This window comes from Meleagris gallopavo, chromosome 3 (genome assembly GCF_905368555.1).
Source record: "Meleagris gallopavo chromosome 3, MGAL_WU_HG_1.1, whole genome shotgun sequence".
NCBI classification, from domain to species: Eukaryota; Metazoa; Chordata; class Aves; order Galliformes; family Phasianidae; genus Meleagris; species Meleagris gallopavo.
Genome location: NC_139406.1, coordinates 73,140,156 through 73,161,186, shown reverse-complemented (window position 1 = coordinate 73,161,186; position 21,031 = coordinate 73,140,156). Strand labels below are relative to the sequence as shown.

Here is a 21,031-nt window from a genome sequence, read left to right as displayed (position 1 = left end):
TACAGAAGACTTAATACTACCAAAAACTGGAGTATTTCAGATGAAAATAATTGTTGTATACACTTAAGTAGATAAAAAAAGATGTCTGTTGTTAACACCATGAAAACCAATTTCTTTCAACTTTTATATAGATAAAACCATATTCATTTTTGAACAAGTTAAGCAAAGTAAAACACCGTTAACAGAGCAGGAAATGAAGTTTTATTCACTGCACAAAATAAATCAACAAAACTATAATGTCTGTTGATGACAATGAAACCACCAGCATATGCACTTGGGACTCTGATCTATTCTGTCCACCAGATGCTCCCTTCTTATGGAAGGCTGGTTAAAAGAATTATAGAGTTCATTGCGGCTTAAACAGATTTTTCTCATGCTGTTAAATATTTTTTTCTACAGTTTTACTGCAAAATCTTAATGTTCATTATGATTGTAAGCAAATATCAAGAATGAACAACCTATAGCCCACAGGCCGCATGCAGTGCAGCAGGACAATTCAGCTCACTTGTTCCCTTTGGCCTCCTCTGCTATGAACCTCAGCTGTGCACCAGATGACTGCAGTGGTGCAGGCAGCCTGCTCCGCAGGACCAATTCATGTCACAGGCTTGTAGCCTCTCTCCCATAGTATAATGAGCCCATATTTAAATGCATGCTGGGAAAAGCATCCTGAAGAGCTTCCAGGAAAGACGGCCACTTCCCATTGCCAGAACAATGCACTTCCCCCACAACCCTGTCACCATCCACATCTGAGGAGCACATGGAAAAGAAGATAGCCAGGAACAGGCCGAATGAACCATTTGGGATCAGCAGCACACTCTCACCTACCCTCTTTCTCAGGTCTCCACAGACCCTGTTTGGGGAGAAACTCTGGGGCAGCAAGCTACACAGAAAGACAGAGGCTTCCAGAAAGCATCAGTCCTACGGTGCAACCCAGGTGACGTTCACATGCACCAAGTGCCCCAGAGGCCATGAAATATGACACTTCTGCCAGAAGGAATAATTTAAAAAAAAAAGAGAAAACAGAGCACCCCACCCATCCAAAGCACCTGAGAACTGCTGCTTTCCCCAGTATGCCGTAAGGAAGCACTGACTGCACTACACTGATCAGGAGACCACTCTGCCTACAGAATTAGGTAGAAAACTACAGAGCTTCTTTGAAAAGTAATTCCTAATTATCCCCACAATTTTAAAATATCAACACTAACAAACTTTGGGCCTAATGCTAAGTAATTACATGTGACCACTATTGCAGCAGCTGTTAGCATATTTCAGAGAATCCTACACTAACCCAAAGCACTGAGTAACGCTGTCAGGCTAACAATAAATAAGTAAATAACGCACACCAGGAGCCTGGATATGTAACAAAACCAGAAAAACAATAAATATTCAGCTTTAATTGAAAATATTTGGAAATGTAACAGCTCCAATCAATACATTTTTCCAAAAGAATGATTCACACATCTACAATAAAAAAGGCTAAAGCAATTTTGTGTTATTCAACCTCCAATAAGAGGCAATGAATTAGCAAGTATACTAATGAAGGACAGCAAGTTCAAGTACCAGTGCGGCTCTTCAGACCTCTGCTTCAGGACAGACAGCCTGTTAGATATCAATTAGTCCTCAGCAGATCACACAGTTTGTTCTGTGATCTCCTGAGGGAAAGTTTATTTGTTGAACAGATGCATTCAAATTATGATGACAGTGACAACTGGATATTGCTAGCTGTGTAATACAGTGTCCTTGTGGTTCTGCAGAATATAGAAAGATCTACATTGAACATAGGGGATTTGCGTATATAAGCAAAAGAGCACAACTAAAACACAACATTTCCACACTCTACTGGCAAAAAGGCAGTTCGCTGGTATCAAGTTCATCACTGACCATGAGTGCTCAAAATAAAACACAATGTGTGTCAATTATTTAGCAGGAACCACCGCCTAAGGGCAGGTATTCTAAAGTAAGTTACAAATCATAAATGAATAAGGTGAACTTTTTCTGCTTAAGTTCAATAACTGTATTTAATAAATTATAATTGAGTCACACCCTTCCTGAGAAAACACCAATCCTTCCAAAGGGAACAAGCTATAATTTCAGTGTACACTGTACTTCATAGAATTAAGAGTATTTTTCATCTTTCAGAATTTTAAGAAGCCCTCACCAAAGGTGGGTAACTTACAGGTTTTTTCCACTACAAAATCTGTAATCATGCCTCTTCTGAAATAGGTTTTGCTATAATGAGGAGCTAAAATACATTCCAACAAATTTAACCATGCTTTAATCTATCAACAAATGAGAAAAAACTACTTCCTCTCTAAGGAAATATTTTTTAAGCACATTACCTCACCTCATTCCCCGTTAAACCATACACCAATCCAAACTCTTCACCCAACTACACGAAACAAAGCTGGATTGTTGGGTTCTAATTTTGATGGGGACAAATCTGGAAATACTGCAAAGTAAATCAACTGAAGTATTCCAGACCTATGCCAGGGAAGGTAGAATCAGAGTCCAACCCTGGACTTCTAGGAATTATGCCAAACATGGTACATAAATTCCTTCATTTTGCAAGAAAGACACTGACTATTGGCATTGCACTTCCTTGCTGTTGTAGGTCATTGAAAAAAGCTAAGATCAGTAAAGGCACAAGGATTATTCGTTCTTTCTACTTTGTACTCCTGTATCTACATAGCAGAACAGTTTTTCTTTATGAAGACAAACACATTAGTATTGACGTTTGCCTTAGTAAACCTATTTTCTGGAATACAAATCAGTGAGGCTTTGGTATCAAAGTTTCAACTCTGCTATTTACTCATCCACTTGCAGAATTAACATAAATATTTAGAAAAACTTTCAGGAGCCAAGCTTATCAGATCAATATTCTGTTCTTTTTCTAACACTTGAAATACAAAAGTCTACTCTGAAATATGATTCCACAGCAATGGCACAACAGCAGTTACTGCTCATCTCTGTTCTTGGACAAATGTGGTCCACACTACCATCTAATAACTTATGCTGTGACATCAATAGTTACCAATTCTCCAAATTAACCACAGCAAAGAAGAAGCCACATAGCCTCTGCTAGCTCAAAGTTGCCACCAAGAGTAGGCTTATCCTGCAACAACCTTGTTCTGAAAGCAGCTGGGAGCAAGTTTGAAAGCTGAGCTAACTATCAATGAATGCAACTTGGCCTTCAACTTGCAGTTCAGCTGCATCATTCATGTACCAGCCAGCTTCCCTTCTCAGAGCTCTCAGAACAGGGCAGAACACAGACATGACAGGGAGGAACCGCACTGCCTGCTGGCTAATGTATGCCAACTGGAGCAGCTACCTGCCTGAGTCAATCCTACAAAGCAGTTTCTCAAATATACGATGATTTGCATTATCATCTTAGCTTTCTCAGTATATAGCCTCCCAATACATAAAATTACAGACATAGCATTTATATTCTGGTTCCAGGTGTAGGCAATCAGAATAGTTACACGTTTCCAAAATCATTATTTGTTAATGCAAAAATTTCCCTACCAATTTTGATGTAATATACTTGTACTTTCATGACAGGCAGCATCACAGGGACATTAATAAGCTCAGAAACCTCTTATTTGATTCCAAACAATCACTCAGAAGCAAATCTTAGGTTATGCAACTACTGATTTTCTTAAACTTACATACATATATATACACACATATATTACACACACATGCACATTCATTCCCCTCTGTACTTATAATTCCCCGTCCCTGGGATACTTAACACAGGTAATCTCACCTGAAATATACCAGCATATGCTAATCACTATTGTTAGTGAGAGGAATTTATAGTTCCCATCTGTTGACAACTTTTGTTTTCGTTTTTAGAAACAGTTTCTAAATACTAAGACAGTAAAGAAATTCTCTGAATTTTCCTGAGCTCCCACTTGTTCTACCACATGATCCACAGACTTTGAAGTTCTAATAAGCAAGATACAATAATCACCCCTGCATCAGTTCTGATGCAAAGCCTACTGCACCGTCCACTACCACGTTAAGATTCTGGCTCATTACATGCAGTTCCGTCAATTCCCTAGCAGCACAGCTATTTCAAAGAAAACAACACTGGATGTTATCCTAGTTAGTACAGAATTATTATTGAAGTTTCAAAAAGTCACTTTCTAAATGATGCTATGTTGAGAGTTCAACCTGATATTGTAACTAAATACACAGCCTGGGTTCTGCAGTTTTCTAGTGATTATGGGACATAAAGATGGTCCATGAAACAATGTTAGAAAAAAAAAGTGTTTTGGTTTGTTAGAGGGAAGGAAGGAAAGAAATACACTTTGACTACCATTCAGGTGGACACATGCCTTTCCACAGAACTGCCAGAAATGTTTTGGTTTTTTTTCTTCCCCCCCCCGCTACCATTGCCTTATTAAAGTCTGGAATAATACAAGTTTTCGACTTTGTAAAACAACTGTTTAACTCTGTACTACATGCTCTACTTGTATTTCCAGTTCAATCTGTTCCTCCTAAACACTAAGCAATAATGAAATAAAAATTAGTCAGATGGGAGGCTGTCTGTAATATACATACACATATACACACAAATGCATGCATAAAAAACTCACCCTCTGCACCAATGCAATGCAACAGAGAAGCAGGTCTGCTATTTCCTTACTTCTCATAACATACTTCTGCTGTCACTGAACAGCACACACACACTCAAAGGAGAAAAAATACACCATCCATACAGCCATATTTGATTGAGTTACTACAACTGAGATGAGAAAGGGAAAAAAAACACTAAGGTCCTCGAACTAGCTACACCACCTCAGCAAATATTATATAACTGTACCCTCATCATTAAATACAAGCCTTCTGTCTTCCCTTTGAAAGTCTTTCATAACCTTTTTGCACACCCTATCTATCATCTTGATCATTTCCTAGTCAAGATTAATTTCTGCTTTCAGCACTCTTTGATGACAGTCTCTACTGATTTTCAGATAAGTACGTGGTGTCTGCTATTCTGACAAGCATACTTATGAGCTGTTTTCCACTGTTTACAGAGTTAAAATATTCCTTCAAAACCTTCTTTGTAATACCTCATAAAAGGAATAGTGGTTAATAGTCTACATACTGATCCAGAAAAGAAAAACAACCTGGTTTTCTTGTGCTCATGTAACTGTATTTAAGTCTTCCCTGATTGAGAAATTTGTTACAGAATCATAGAAGATCCTGAGTTGGAAGGCATCAGAAGTCTCACTGAATCCAACTCCTGATTCCACACTAGATCTTGTTATAGAGACAGTTTTCATCAAGTGCACTGGTTTCCCCTGATGCACTGTGTCCCAATTAAAGACAAAGACTCAAAATTGAAGCACTAATACAGACAATGCATTTCTCCTTGAATCTCTCCACTTGCGTCATTTCCAAGATTAAAAACCACAGAATTCAAGGTTGGACAGCCAAAAGATTAGTCTTGTGGTTAGCTATGATGCCAGTAAGGTGAAGGATACAGATGCAGACTTGTCCTTCCCAGTTAGCACAGAATTTAAAGCCTCCTGCTTGAGCAAGGAGATATTGTGACAGGAAAGAAGGAAGAGGAATGAGCAGATCATTTCAAATAGCTTTCAAATAAGAAAAAAAGACTGGGTAGAAAAGAAGAAATGTTAAGGTCCAACAGGACAAAAAAGGTGACAGGCATACAGAAGAGGTTTCCTTGCCCATAACAACCTGTAGGTTCCACTGGCAAATAATTTCAAATGATACTGTGTACTTTAATTCCCACCCACAGCCAAAATAAACATGTTTTGAAGTAAGCTCTTTCCAAGGAAGAGATACATCACTCAATGGGGAGGTCAGGGAATGAGTTTTTTGCTCAGATGAAATCATATATATGCTCATTAAGAATTTTGTCTGAGGAAGGAAATGCAAGATTATGGCAGCAAACTTTTGAAAACCAAACTTTCTTGCCAATTATATAGTTTTTCATTGATAGAAAATTATGCGCAGAGAGTTTTAGCTGGAGATAAATTCACCAGAAGATAATTTTACTACAAACTTCCACAAAGAAATTCTATTATTAGTTTCTTTCATTCACTAATTACTAACTTTCATGACAACAGGTCTTTGCCATCTGCACAGTCACACTAAAACACAAGAATTTCTTGAAATAATTTATTTTAGAACATATTTTGAATAGTAACTTAATAAAATCCAAACTGTCGACTTTTTGTTAGTCAAAGATAATAATTCTTCTATGGCACAGATTCAAATTTTACTCTCCTGAGTGTACATAGTACTGAATAATTTGTCCAAAGGTCAGCTGGAATTTTCAGAAATCCTTTATTGCTCCTGAATCTTAAACATCTGTAACAAATACTTGTTTAGAGAGTGCTTTACATTCATGACATTTGACCTTTTGCTGTATGCACCACAAAACTTAAGTTTCAAATACCACGCATGCAGGAAATCCAATCATTCCAGCAGTAGCCATCTGCATGGTCCAATATCAAATATTAGTTCTGGGTTGCACAAAGTCATGGGTACAAGTCTTCTTCTGCAGCTTCTATAATTAGTTGTAATTCACTGCTTCTAAAACACATTTCTCAAACAACATCTGGCCTCACAATCCTACTTCAAGATTGGAAAAGTACTTAGTATTTGGCTATTGGTGTGTGCACTTATGTGTATATGTACGTGCACACATGCAACAGAGATTTAGTATAACTACAGAATACAAGCATATGACACCCAGAAAGTATATGTAGGACTAGACATTTCTATTCCAGCAACAAAAGCCTTTTTAGCCCTGGAACTGTGTTAGAAATTTAAAGAAAAAAAAATCAAACAATTGAAAGCATACTCCAACGTTATTGCTGGCTGATAACTAATTATTGGCATGAAATGTTAACAGCTCATCAAGCTTCCTACCAAACACCTGAGAGCTCTGCACAAATTGGAAGTTTCTTTTGCAGGATTCCTAATACCAATGGTGGACTCTATATTGAAATTAAAATGAAAAGAAGGATTAAAAAGAAAGATATAAAGCTTTCCTTGAGCTAAAGTATTAAACTGCTTAAGACGACAAGCTCAACATTAACAAGCCCAAGTACTTTTCATTGATAAAAAATCAGAAATACAACAACATTGAGCCACTGCATATCTGAGCTTCACTGTGCCTTATTCTTCACATGGCTTTAAATAAAATGACCTATACAAGCTATTCTTCTCACCAATCCCTCAATGCTAGAAAGACAACCGCCGTATTTCTTACCTGAGCTCCATCCTTTAATTTCAAGATGCATTCCATTGTATTGATAGTGATGACAACTGGTTCTGATCCTAATTTTGTCCATGGCACGTGAATCCGAAGCTCATGAATATGCCCACTTAAAAAAGTAAATGGTAGTTTCAGTTCCTAACAACAAAAGAAACAGTAATGAATTAATTGCTAAAATACATCAAAACAGGACACTTGTAACTTAAAATAATAAGGCTTTAGCACAGAACATAGATCAAAGGTTCTTTCCCCTCCCCAAGCCATCAGTGTGCCACTGGGCTTAGGAACTAGCCCACTAATTGCTTGTACACATACATTACAATTGCTCTGTTAGAAAGACCCATCTAGATTACCATGTCCTTGATAATAATAGGTTAAAAACCACCTCTTGCATGAAGGTACCACAAAATCTCTTGCTATTACAGAGACAAATAAAAATGAACAAGATGAAAGCAAATATTTAAATTGATGCATGACCTACAGTAGAACAGGAATTTGGAATTAAACATCAAAAAATCCAGAGCAAGGCAATTCCTTCCAAAATATTTTAGTACTTTGACGTCTAAGAGTTTGGTACTCTTAAGATTGGCAACAAACAAAAATGAAATCCATACAAAAGCTATGAGGCATTTGGAGTCTTAGTGAGACATAATGAGGGTATTGGTTTTGGGGGGTTTTTTGTTTGTTTGGGTGTTTTTTCTTTTGCTGTTGTTAGATGCATACTTACTTGGGCCTTTCATTTTTTGTAAATACAATTTTTACTCTTATTTTTTCCTATTGCTAAAATAACAATAAAGATTAAGGAAGCAAGCCAAACAGGTGAGTAGAGGTCAAAACAAAAACAATCAAATCAAAATCACTCTGTAAAGCAAAGGAGTTACTTGGTACACTTCCTTTGGTTTACAAATGAGAATTTAATTGTGTTATGAACAGTAAATCTGTTGAACACCATCAGGATGCAACACTTCCCATTTTCCAAACTTGTAATAAGAATTTAAAACAAAAAAAAAAATGAGGTTAAGAGGGTAGAGTTTTGTTTAAGAAAAAGAAGCCACCAAGCCAGACATTCTAAACTAGGAAATATAAGAAGTACAATTTCAACTGCTAATTTTATTAGGACTCTTGTGCTTGCATTTTATAACATCCTTTTTAGTAACATGATGTTATTACTTATTCTTCGGAACCCCCAAATAATGAGAAGCATCATTAGAAAAGTAGTTATTTATTCTCTTTTTATTCACAGCATTCAAGGTGCTTCCCTCTCCACATTAAACTTAGTAAATAAGTTATTAAACTCTTCACTAGCAAAATCCAGACTCCTCCTCACCAAAACCTAACTTTGATGTTACACAGCCTTGAAAATTGGTGCTTAGCTCTAACAAGTCAGTCCTCAACCCCTAACAAGTGCCTGATACTAACCAGTCCATGCAGCAAGCACATCTCTGCAGGACAGCCCTCATGAGCTAAACGTCCCATACAACTTGTCAACAGGCTGCACAAGGCACAGATGTTTAGATAAACTTTGTATCATAGAATCACAGAATCACCAAGGTTGGAAAAGACACACAGGATCACCTAATCCAACCATCCACTCATCACCAATAGTTCTCACTAAACCATGTCTCTCAACACAAAATCCAACCATTCCTTGAACACCTCCAGGGTCGGTGACTCCACCACCTCCCTGGGCAGCCCATTCCAGTGCCTGACCACTCTTTCAGAAAAGTAGTATTTCCTAACATCCAGCCTGAATCTCCCCGGTGCAGCTTGAAGCCATTCCCTCTAGTTCTATCACCAGTTACACGAGAGAAGAGGCCAACCCCCAGCTCACTACAACCTCCCTTCAGGTAGTTATAGAGAGCAATAAGGTCTCCCCTAAGCCTCCTCTTCTCCAGACTGAGAATCCCTTCAGCTGCTCCTCATAAGGCCTGTGCTCCAGACCCCTCACCAGCTTTGCCACTCTTCTTCGAACCCGCTCTAGGGCCTCAGTGTCTTTCTTGCAGTGAGGGGTCCAAAACTGGACACAGTACTCAGGCACAGCCTCACCAGAGCTGAGTACAGGGGGACAATCACTTCTCTGTTCCTGCTGACAACAGTTTCTGACACAAGCCAGGATGCCACTGGCCTTCTTGGCCACCTGGGCACACTGTTGGCTCACGTTCATCTCAGGTACACAGCACAGGGCAGCACACAGGATACTTCCACATATTTCAGATCCAAAGTGCTGGAAAGAGTAGCCTCAGGGGTTCTCTAGGAAGCCTGAGCTTAACACTCACCAGACAGAACAGCCACCTGCAACTAGAGACTAAAAATCAGATTTAAAATAACAGAACTGTTTAGTGCAAAATGAACTGTATTTGATAATGCATTCGAATTTTCAGACAGCATTTGCGAACTACTTTAATGGTGAAGGGACAAATAAAGAAGACTTTTGAGGGAACTGGAGCTGTTCTGCCTGGAGATGAAGGGAGACCTCATTACTCTGTACAATCTGAAAGGAGGGCATCAGACTCTTTTCTGAGGTAAAAAATGACAGGACATGAGTAAATATTCTTAAGTTGCACTAGGACAGGTTTAGATTGGACATGAAACAGAAGCTCTTCACAGTCAGGGTGGTCAAGCATTGGAAGCAGCTGCCTAGGGAGGTAGATGATGGAGTCCTCACTCCAGGAAGCATTTAAGGTATGTATGGATGTGGCACTGAGGGATGGGACTCTGGAGGTCAAGTGGACCATCAGACTCGGTCATCTTGAAGGTCTTTCCCAACCTAAATGATTCTACAAGCTAAGAGTAAATGAAATATATTCACTGCTGACAACATCGGAGAAAACAAATACACCAAATTGTAACATTTGTTTTTTAAATAAACTAGAGCTTTCATTTTGTAGAAGAGCCTTTGGGTTCTGAAGTTAAAAGAAAACACCTATCTCTCACGTCAGAAACTCTTAGCTCCTTCCTCAACTGTGCTTACTCAAAAACACATCTAATTTCAAGCCTTCATTCCCAAAGAGGACAGTCATAGACCTTCTCATAAAAACAGATTGAAATTTGTTGTTTTTACAAAGTGTTTTTCTTCATCTTACTCACAAATACACCAAAAATTTAGCTAAAAGCCTCTCTCAAAAAAATTCAGTCTTAAGCAAACAACACCAAAATAAAAACATACTTTTATCTGGATAGTTTAATTTAGTCACCAAAAAGCAAGTTTTAAACTATCCTGCTATAGACATCACTGTACTGATAATACAGTAAATCAAAAAGTATTTTACGTTCTTCAAATGTTCTTTATACTCTTTTTATGTTTTTCAAAAGAAGTGATCAAAAAAACATGACTTAAAAAAAACACACTACAACTTAAGGGACAGTGCTTTCACAAATCAAACAGCAAACTATTATTTACAATAACAAAAATAAATTTTCTTTCCTAATGCTGTGTCTCTTTAGATCCTGACTTGCTTCCATATGCGGAAGCTAAGTTTTTACTTCAAACACCATTCTACAATAAATCTTTTTTTCAGCATTCACTGAGTAGAACACTTTTTTGTTAATAGCTGCATGATAATGAAAAAAATGAACAGAAGTAGGGTTTCTTTCAAATTGAGGCAATGCAGATTAACATACACTGACACAGAGCTCCTGCACATTTACAAAACATAGTTCCTTTGTTTTAAAGGAATTTTGATTCAGTGTCTGACATTATCCTAATTGCACAAGTTAAGTTTCCTTAGGGCAATGCAGAGAAATCTTTGTTACTTCAGTAGACACAAAACAAATATCTACGACATTTAGTAACTTGTTTATAATCCAGCCTAACAAAGATCATTTTTATTCATCCTTTCCTGTGCAGTGTTTTCCCTCTCATTAAGTATGACATGAAGTTCTGAACACATCTTTGTACTTATGACAGATTAGACCTTACATCTTAGGTTTTACATTTGCATTATATGAATTCTTCAGAAGTTATCATAGGGCTGAAAACAAACTCATGGGGTTGACACATAAACAAAACTGGCTAACACCACGCAAGACCGTAGACCAGATGATCTTAATCTTCCTTGCCCTAAAATTCAAGTCTCTCCCAAACTTCAGGGTGATGAGAAAAAAAGACTGTTCCTCAATGTCAGTATTAATTGAAATACCACTTCTTCACATTCAGTGCTGTATGTAACTCGCAAGTAACACAGCAGCAAATAAAACAAACATAACAGGTATTTTTTATGCCCTCATTTCCTTAAATTAAGTACATTATCATTTCTTATATTTCTCTTCACAATTTCTGAATGCTTTAAGATAAGAAGTTTCAGTCATTGTAACATCATGAAGTTACCTGGATTTGCTAGTGTGCATGCATTTAAACAAATACACTATTACTGCTACATGATTTGCACTTTAGGTATCAATGCATGTTCAGTCTTAATCTTAAGAGAAGCTATTTTGTACTATTTTCCTTACTAATCCATCTTCACAAGAGCAAAAGACAACACAATGAAACAACACACTAGTTGCAGTAACTGTTAGTACTTTTCGGGTAGCCAAAGGTTTAAAGACACTACAGCCACAAATTGAATACATTCTTTAACTTTTGAAACTACTTTTATCAAGGTACCACAATTGGCTGGCCAATTAAAATACATTTGAAGAACCTCCGCATCACTATAGAAGCATCAAACTGTTAAAACGTGGGAATAAATCTGCCTTGACTGCAGTAATTTGTTTGGAGAATGCAGGCATAAGTAAGACCTGTGCTACTCAAAATGAGCCTGCATTCAGGAGTTAGCCTCCCTGCACTCTTCTCTTCATTTCTGTGGCTGCATTGCCCAGAAAACACAGGAGTAAAAGAACATTACAGCAGAGAGCCTTTCAAACACTCCAGTGAAACTCGGTAATCTTCAGATCAATTGTCCTTTGTCTTCTAATCAAAGGTTGTTTCGTTTTCTCCCTCTGAGTTTGTATTAAAAAAGCTAATTTAGTAGGCCATGTTGTTATAGAAATACATACAAATTGTAAGAAGAGCTCACCATGTATCTTATCTCTTTGGTACCACGGTGACAACAGAAACATCATAAACTAGCTACCAAGCTCACAGCTAGCTCTGTTATTCTGATACCACAGGGACTTCACATAAAAGTTGCCAGAAGTGCTGAAAAGCCTCTTCTCTGAAACAATATTTAAAGTTCAATTATAAATTACTTTGTGATCTTTGGGATGACAGACAATCTTTTGCACCCTGTTCTCATCTATTCTTTGGGATTCTGTTTGGTACCCTGTAAGAGCACACAATATGACATTGCAACTCTAACATCAGCTGACCCGCAAGAAGCAAGGGAAGAAAGCAACACATTTATTCCTAAAACTGTTTGTAAGGTGCAAGTAGTCTAGCGCTTAAAATGCTATTCCCAAATCATTCCCTGGAGTTCCACAAAAGCTGGAATCCTCTAAAAATGTTCAAGGTTGCCAAACAAATTAACACATAATGGTAACTCCTAGAAACTTCAACTTTTTTTTTTTTTTAAGAGAGTTTCCAGTCAGCTGCAAAGGTTATTATTTATATTCACACATACACAAAAAGAGTTTTGTCAAGCAGCATCTCTATGGGGCAGAGAGGAGGGGAGATATCCTAAGTATACTCTACAGAATCAGGCAAGCTCTAGAGCATAAGAGCCAAACTAAGATCTCCATTCTTCACATAAACACATAGCCAAATAATGTTAAAGAAAAAAGACTAGCAAAGGCAAGTGTTGCTTCATATTTCTTTGCACAAAAGCAAAGATAGCAACAGACCACATTCAGTATTTATGGACCCTGCTGATACACAGGCAGGCAAAGTTGAGGCCAGGGATCACCTACAAGCAAGTACCTGAAAGGGAATGATAGAAGCAGTGGTAGCAAAACCCTAGTAGTGTCTGGTAATACATACAGTTTGATACTATCCCAAGCCACCATTTGTTATGAGGACAAGCCTCCCTATAGGAGCAGTATAGTTCCTGGAGAAGAGAAGGCTCTAAGGAGATCCTCCTTACAGTCTTTCAGTATCCAAAGGGAACTTACAAATAGGAGGGAGATCAACTTTTTACATAGTCTGAAATCAAAAAGACAAAGGGGAACAGTTTTAAACGAAGAGGAGATTCAGATTAAATGTTAGGAAGAAATACTTGATTCAGAGGGTGGTGAGGTGTTTCCACAGGCTGCCCAGAGAAGTTGTGGAGCCATGGAGGCATTCAAGGAAAGGTTGGATGAGTCCCTGCACAGCCTGATGGTGAGTGGCAGCCAAGCCCATGGCAGAGAGATGGCTTTAAGATTCCTTCCAATCCAAATGACTCTGTGATTCTATGGCTCTGACAACAGTTTACCTGAAGAAGAAGCTTTCACAACCAAGACTGGAGATTTCAAGACATCTACACAAAGCGGATCTGGTATAATGCTGGCAGCAGTGCTCAGAGCAGGTGGCTGGACTGAGACCTCCAGAACTTCCTTTTGGTCAGCCCTCCTATGATTCCACAATATTCACACTAAAGCAAGCTTTGAATATTCATTCACAGGAGTAACACATCCTACCAATTGCAGTCCAGTATTCACACTACCTGTATGGGCAAGCTGTAACAAGAAACTGAGTAACTAAAAAGCAGCTACCACAAGAGACAATAGAGGCATCCGAATACTGGAAAGAAGATAAATCAGAATTTTTACAGAAAGACAGAAAATTACACAGGACCTCCCAGAAGACTTGATCCTATTCTGGAGGTGGATCTAAGATACCATATTTTCCGTAAATACTTATTTCCTATTTCTACAGGTCCCCCCAATAAAGACCACACAATCTCATGTCCACTCCAATATCTTAATCTGATAAAAATGAGGAAAAATTTCCTTAATGCACAGTTTAAGTATCTCTCAGCACAATTTATTCCATTCTCTCTCACCCATAAAATTTGACCATAATTTTAGATAAAATGAGGCAAGAGCTAAGACACAATCCTTGTCTTTTTCATTTCTCTTCCATAGGCCATATTATCTAAATTATCTTTTTTTCTTTGCTGCAATATTCTCAGCTCCTTCTTCAGCTGAACACAGGGCCCCAAGTCAGGCTTGCTACACCACGTATAGCAGCTTTATCTGTCTGACACACTTAAAACTGTCAACAAAGATAAGCATAGAAGGAAGTCGTTTCTCAGCAAAGACTTCCCTGCTCATATTAACTACAGGCTCCAAATCTATTGAGTCTGTATAATCAATGGATATACAGATGGTATATAGTCAATGGATATACAGATGGTGTAATAATATATAATATATATAATAAATTATATTAGCCAAGCTCCTGGATATATATATGTATATATGTGTGTATATACATATATATCCAGGAGCTTGGCTAATATAATTTATATTGGAGTAATGAGAGAAAGTCACTCACCCTTTCCTGAGCTCATGAGATTAACTCCAATGGAGCAGATCTCCAGAGAGATCCTTCCCCGCTAGCAGTCAGCTCTTAAATGGGTCTAGGAGAGTTAGAGCCAGGCTCCACCCCTTCCTGCAGCACAGGTGATTTGCCTTCACCTGTGCTCCCGTTGCTGACTCCTTGCTCGCCTCAGGTGATCAATCAGAGGTTCAGGCTGTGATTCAGCAGCCCCATACAGAGTCTCAAATCTAATCCACACAAACTAGCTGAATAAACCCATCTCTCAATTACTCTTTAGCTTAGATATAACTGAAGCCATAAAACAACACAGAGAACACAAATCCATGTTTAGTTTGCGTAATTTATAAAAAAAGGTCCCACTTAGTGAAATTTTGAACTAGTTGCTATATGCAATTAGTAAATGTGACTGGAAAAGTAATACAGCTAGATGTAAAACAGTGATCATTGAAAGAATAAAGAAACATACAAAAAGCCTCTCTTCACACTCCCTCTAACTTGTAGACTATGCAAATCATCATTCATCACTAAACAAATGGCATGTGTCAGAAGAAAAACAAGTAGTAAACAGTTATCTATACAGACCCACAGAAACCGTCAGGTCAAGTTGCTTTAACTTGAAGACACAAAACGTACCTGCTCAAGCACGTCCAGCTTTAACTCAAGTTTACTGAGAACAACGTCTCCTCCCCAGAGCGACAACTGCAGGTCCGAAGGCTTCAAGTTCTTGATGTAGCGATTCACATAACTCATCAAAATGGGAGTTACGTAGGACTCCAGCATCCTGGGAGATTTCTAAATTGCAGGGCAAGGACTGGGAACAAACAAGACAAGATATTATTTACAAACTTGCCAGCACAATCAGCAATAAAGCAGTAACCCTGCTGTTAGGACATATGAACAAAACATACTTGAAATTCTAAGCAGAGGTACGCTTTGAACCTAGTATATAGAGACGTGCATAAAGATGAAGAAGGCAGCAAGTTGAAGGTCCAGCTGCCTACATTGGTGAATCTGCAGTCTCCACACACAGCAGTAAGTGGTGTGTTCACTATTCAAAAGCAAAGGAAGTCAAGTTGCCCAACACACTTTCAAATAAGCAAACTACAGTTCAATCTACACAACCCCTGCCGCTTTTCATTGATACACATTCGTATTCAAATACCACCTGAGCACCTCGCCGATCTCCCCCCGAACTCCCTCAGCAAACCGCCCTCCTTCAGCGCCCAGCTACGTTAACGCCGGACACCGCTCAACACGGCTCATCACCTCACCCCACGCCCTTCCAGCACCCCCGCGCTCCCCTGAAGAGCTCCTCCCACTCAGCCCCTTACCGGCCCCTCCGAGCTCCGGAGAAGCTCCGTGCGCTCCCGGCCGGGACGCGGGATCCCGGCGCAGGCAGCCGCCCCCGCTCCTGCCCGTCTCACGGCCGCTTCCGGGTTCTCCGCTGCGTGTGTTCTCTTTAAGCGTCCGGCTGGAACCGCGAGTCTTTTATAAGAGCGCCGGGGCTGCCGGTCCCTCCGGAAGAATTTTGCGATGCACCAGAGAGACCGGAAGTTGGGCTTGAAGCCGGAGAAGTGCTCTGCTCAGGAGAGGGGGAGCGGGCAGAATGCCGTGCGCATGCACCTTGGCTGAGGGCGGAGCGGAGTAGGTGTGGCTGTTGTGGTGGCTGAGGGGGGGGGCGCTCCCTCTGAGGAGCGACGGGATTCTGTGCTGGAGGCTGCTTTGCTCAGGAGGGTGGGCCCGGCCCGACGTGAATCCCTGCGATACGTTACTGTGTGACTGTGGGCGTCATCCTCCTCGAGCTCCGAGCTCTGATCGACATCGCGCTGCGCTGCTCCGCGTTGCGTTCCCGTCACATCTGGGGCAAATCGCAGCAGTAGCGAGCGTGCTGCTGGTTTGGAGGCTGTCAGATAAAGACGTGCGTTTTCCGTTTTGATTTTGAGTGAAGTTCTGCCTTAGTCCCTCATATCGGTTTTGAACGTGTGGAGAAATACACTCGGAAACGTCTTTATTTTTTGCGTGCCCAGAGCCTTGCTCTGCAGGAGAGCACCGTCTGACCGCCCCAAAGCTCTGACGGCTCTGGGGCCATTGCTGGGCCTGTGCCGAATTAACGTGGCCTTCAGGGGTGACCTGGGAAAGAGCAGGGGCCCATTTCCTCAGGGTGAAGCACGGCAGGAGAGCCCTGCAGGCGTTGCTTTGCTGTGTGGGAGGCAGTTTTCCTGTCACAAACTTGAAGCAGTTAGGACTGCATTCATGATGAAGGTCACCACATTCATAGCGGAGCGCAATGTTTGGCTGTTCTTCAGCATGTGCAGCTTGTTAACCTGCTGGAGGTGGCAGCAGGTAGGTGAGGGACAGAAAAATCACTAAATAAAGTGACCTTTCTTTAAGAATATGCTTCCAACTTGCAATTTCTCTAGTGCTAAAGTTCTTGAATAGTTACTTTCCATAACGGCCACGCACTGCTGTCCCTGTGCTAGAAATGAGGGAGTGGTGTGTTGAATTTCACCGATAAAACTTTTTGAGAGTCTGCAGTGTGAGCCAGCTCAGTGAAATAATCTGTGTTAACGGAAGCAACCTTGTTTGTAGCACAGCCTCTCTGTAGAATTGCATTGACAAACCAGAGGGATATGCCAACAGATAAGCATAATGTTGAAGCACACCCTAAGCATACATCAAAAGCCTCCATATTCAACAGAAAAACATTCCTCTGTTTCTTTGTCCATTGTGTGATTGGTTTTGAATGACGCATCCAATCAACACTGGAATGTTTTCAGAAAATTTGGGATGGAAGAACAACGCCCTATTTTGGTGAAAGTCAGTAAACTAGAAAAGGGGAGACACGTAGCATTCCTGGCAGCTGCTTGGCAGACCTAGCAGCTCTGAAAAACTCTGTAATTTTCCTGGCAATTATTAGCATTTCATATAACTACCTCCATCTCAATTCCAGTTCAAGTACGTTGATGCCCTGAATTATACAGAGGAGAAAAAATACAAAAAAAAAAAAAAAAGGAAAAGAAAAGAAAGGAAAAGAAAAGAAAAAAGAAAAGAAAAGAAAAGAAAAGAAAGGAAAAGAGAAAAGAAAGGAAAAGAAAAGACAAGACGTTGTGCAGGAATCAGTCTTTGACGCAAAGGAAATTGTTGACAGAGAAAAGTAGTCGGAGAGAGTTACATGAGGTTCCTGAAGTACAGAGGATGAGAGCTCAGTATACAGAGAAATACAGAGAAATACTCTGCAGGTAACAGGCAGAGGAACAGGCCCACTGCAGCAACAAGGGCATGTTACTGGGAATGTCAGCATCGGGTTGCTGCCTGAGCTAGCCTGATTTGTTCAGTATTTCAGCAATCCATTGAAATGTGTAGGACAGGTAGAACCAAAAAGTGCAGATCTAGTGATGTGCACATCTCCATTCATATAGTAGGTGATCTGAGTAATACTGAATCCATTAAAAGCTGGAAAATCTATGTATATTTTAACCTGGGGAAAGGGAAATTATGCACAGTATTGTGTAATGTTTGGCCAGAAATGTGAAGGTGACAGGACTTAAAGGTTAAGTCCTCAGGAAATATATCTATCTGCATAGGACTACATGGATAAAAGAGGTTGTAGGGGGGGTTCTGGCTTCAGTGTTGGTGGTGGTATGTGTGATTTGCCACTTCCTGCAACAGATGCAAAATCAATGAAACACAAAGTGGAAAGGAAAACAGAGTTCATAAAAAATTGAGAGAGACAAGAAAAGATAGAGTAAGTGGATGTTCTGCTACCAGAGGCTGCAGTCAAGGGGAAAATCAAGGAAATTAGACATTTAATTAGATCTAAACAAACATAATAAAACCCTGTGCAGCAAATTAATAGAATTGTAGAATGGCTTGGTTTAGAAGGGACCTCAAAGGTCCTAGTTCCAACCCCCTTCCATGGGCAGGGATATCAACGACAAAATCAGACACTAGAACAGGTTGCCCAGGGCCCCAATTATTTCACTTCTACCTCTTTGTTCATAAACTTAAACTAACTTTTTCTTCTGAGCACTTTTTTGCAAAGCCCCCTGCTATGATGTTGAGTTTGACAGCTGTTATGCTTCTAATGTCAGATGTTGAGTTTCCTACCCCTTATATATCAGACAGCCTGGGGCAGTAGCATTAACAGAGGTTTTTGGAGATAACTTGGCCCAGGCTGTCTGCAGGAATCTGAGGTTACTGACAAGGAGTGTTGGGATACAACCTATGGAGAGCTCTTTCATTTGGAAAAAATAAAAATCCCATCCTCTAAACTTCTTTGCTGTGTCCCTTAACTGAATGCTTTAACAGGGTTGACTCAACTGGCAACCTGTTGTCCATATCTGTCTTATTGTCCATATCTTATTCTCCTTATGGGAGGATCCTGCCCATCCTGCTCCAAAGCCTCCAAGTGCAGTGGCACAAATGCAAGCAGGTGGTCCCAGAAGCCATCAGTCTACCCGTGTAGGGGAGAATACTATTTTGTGACTATGTGGCCTAATGAGATGCTGCAAAGACAACAAGAAATTAATGGCATAAAATAGTTTGGTGACCCTAAATAAGCAATACTGAGATATTTTAAAAACACCTGCAAAAGAAATTTTTTTTTAAAAAATGACTTGGGCTTCTTCTGCCCATTACAGATGCTAAAACTGGGACTGGTTAATTTGTAGTGTTTCATGGCGATTGCTTGTTTTGTTTTTATTGCAATAATAATAAAATTTGCCCTCTCTGTTTCACTGGAAATTTCCTGAGCTCATGGCTGTACAGCCTAAAATTATGCATCTCCTAGTGTGTACACATATATATATATAATAACATAAACAAAAGCAAGCAACATATATTAAACCTGTTCCCTTGTTAGAATTACACTGCTATTGTGATGTTGTGCCTAAGTATTGAATCGTACACAGCCATCAAGAAGTAGGAAACAAAAGATCACCACGCTGTTGTTACTCTGGGGTTGTTTTCAAATTCAACTCACTGCACACAGATCTGAAATTCAAAGGAAAAAAAAAGTAAGTAATAAAGTTATTAATAAATTCTCACACACGCTTTCATCATGATACAAGTGTTTGTTAGGTATATTCCAGACTTAAAGGTGCCGACAATTGTCTATCATAAGCTTCATTTGTTTTTCTTTTCCCTAAATTTTGACTGAAAATCATACTGAAAAAGCTTTCAGATATAGTTTTGAGGTAGTAATTTTTTTAGAGTGTTTCTGAAAATCAACTGAGTTGTAGCACCTTCAAAGTGGAAAATCAGAGTTCAAAAAGAAAATTCCTATTTTTAAAATAAAAACAGTATTTTTACCTATGATTATGAGCACAACTTCGTTGAAGTGCCAAAGTCCAGACTAAGTAAAATTGGAAAGCATTAATTTAGTGAGCTAAATTCACAAGGCTCTGGAAACAAACAGCCTTTGATGTACAATCCCAGCCCATTGCTGCCTCATCTGGATTTTTAGGAAATCTCTTTTCCCAACACGTTCTGACTTCTGGTAGATTTATATTCTTTTAACAGATGGACGGAGCACTCAGCGTGCTGGGGAGCGAGACACATCCATGGAGGGTGCTGAGCTGTCTCAGGGTTTTTGCAAGCTTCCCTGCTGTTTCCCCACCAGTGTGTTAAAGAGGAAATCCCCCTTACAAATCCCCCTTTGGAAGGATGTGTGAGGGACCAGAATCACCTTAACCAGAGCCAGCAGCGCAGGTATGGAAAGGGGCTGGTCCAAGCAGCTGGGGCCATGCAGGTGTAAGGTTAACTATGGTAATTGGTGCTTTTAAAAGTAGACTACATGCGTAAGTTCTTTTACATACATTCAGATCACCTTTGGAATTATTATCTCTCTGTATAGATGCTATATTGTTTCTCCAGGATACCTGTGGTACTGACCTGTTATTTACATACCAGAATGAATGAAAGACATGATAGGAGACCTGAGCTGAAGAGAGCAGGAACATATGAGCAGTGCAGTTTTGGTCTTCTGGGAGTATCACTTCTGGGCACATTCTGAGACGTGTGTGTACATCCAGACCTGGAAAGTGAAAACTTCCAAGTCTTTTCAAAGGTTTTCCTGAATTGGTAGCAACGGATAACAGAAATTTCAGGAGTGAAATTTTAGGGTATGTAAAGCTATTTGACCTGTTCTGATATGCCTAAAGAGTTTACATATCCTTTGGGTATAAAGAGATATCTTTGACTTCTATACCTAATTATGGGATACATCAAAAAAAAGTCAACCAAGAACGTATTATTTCTGGTTCCATTACATGAAATGTATGGTTGACAGTTTTAAAATGTATTTGTAAAGAAACATGTAATTGATTACTGCCTGCAGGCACGAGGAGATTTATGCA

At 39.6% G+C, this 21,031-nt stretch overlaps 1 protein-coding gene across 6 annotated transcripts in view; it reads right to left on the bottom strand.

The window, feature by feature from the left end:
* VPS13B (vacuolar protein sorting 13 homolog B) overlaps positions 1–16,163 on the bottom strand; it is a 411,892-nt gene extending 395,729 nt beyond the window's left edge. For all 6 annotated transcript variants that reach the window (XM_010709173.4, XM_010709170.4, XM_019614165.3 and 3 more), the window contains exons 1-3: positions 16,007–16,163; positions 15,309–15,486; positions 7,250–7,393 (exon numbers count right to left, since the gene is read on the bottom strand). In XM_010709173.4, coding sequence (XP_010707475.2) covers positions 7,250–7,393; positions 15,309–15,455 — 291 coding nt within the window. In that variant the 5' untranslated portion in view covers positions 15,456–15,486; positions 16,007–16,163. The remainder of the gene's footprint in view (positions 1–7,249; positions 7,394–15,308; positions 15,487–16,006) is intronic.
* Positions 16,164–21,031: the final 4,868 nt, after the last annotated feature.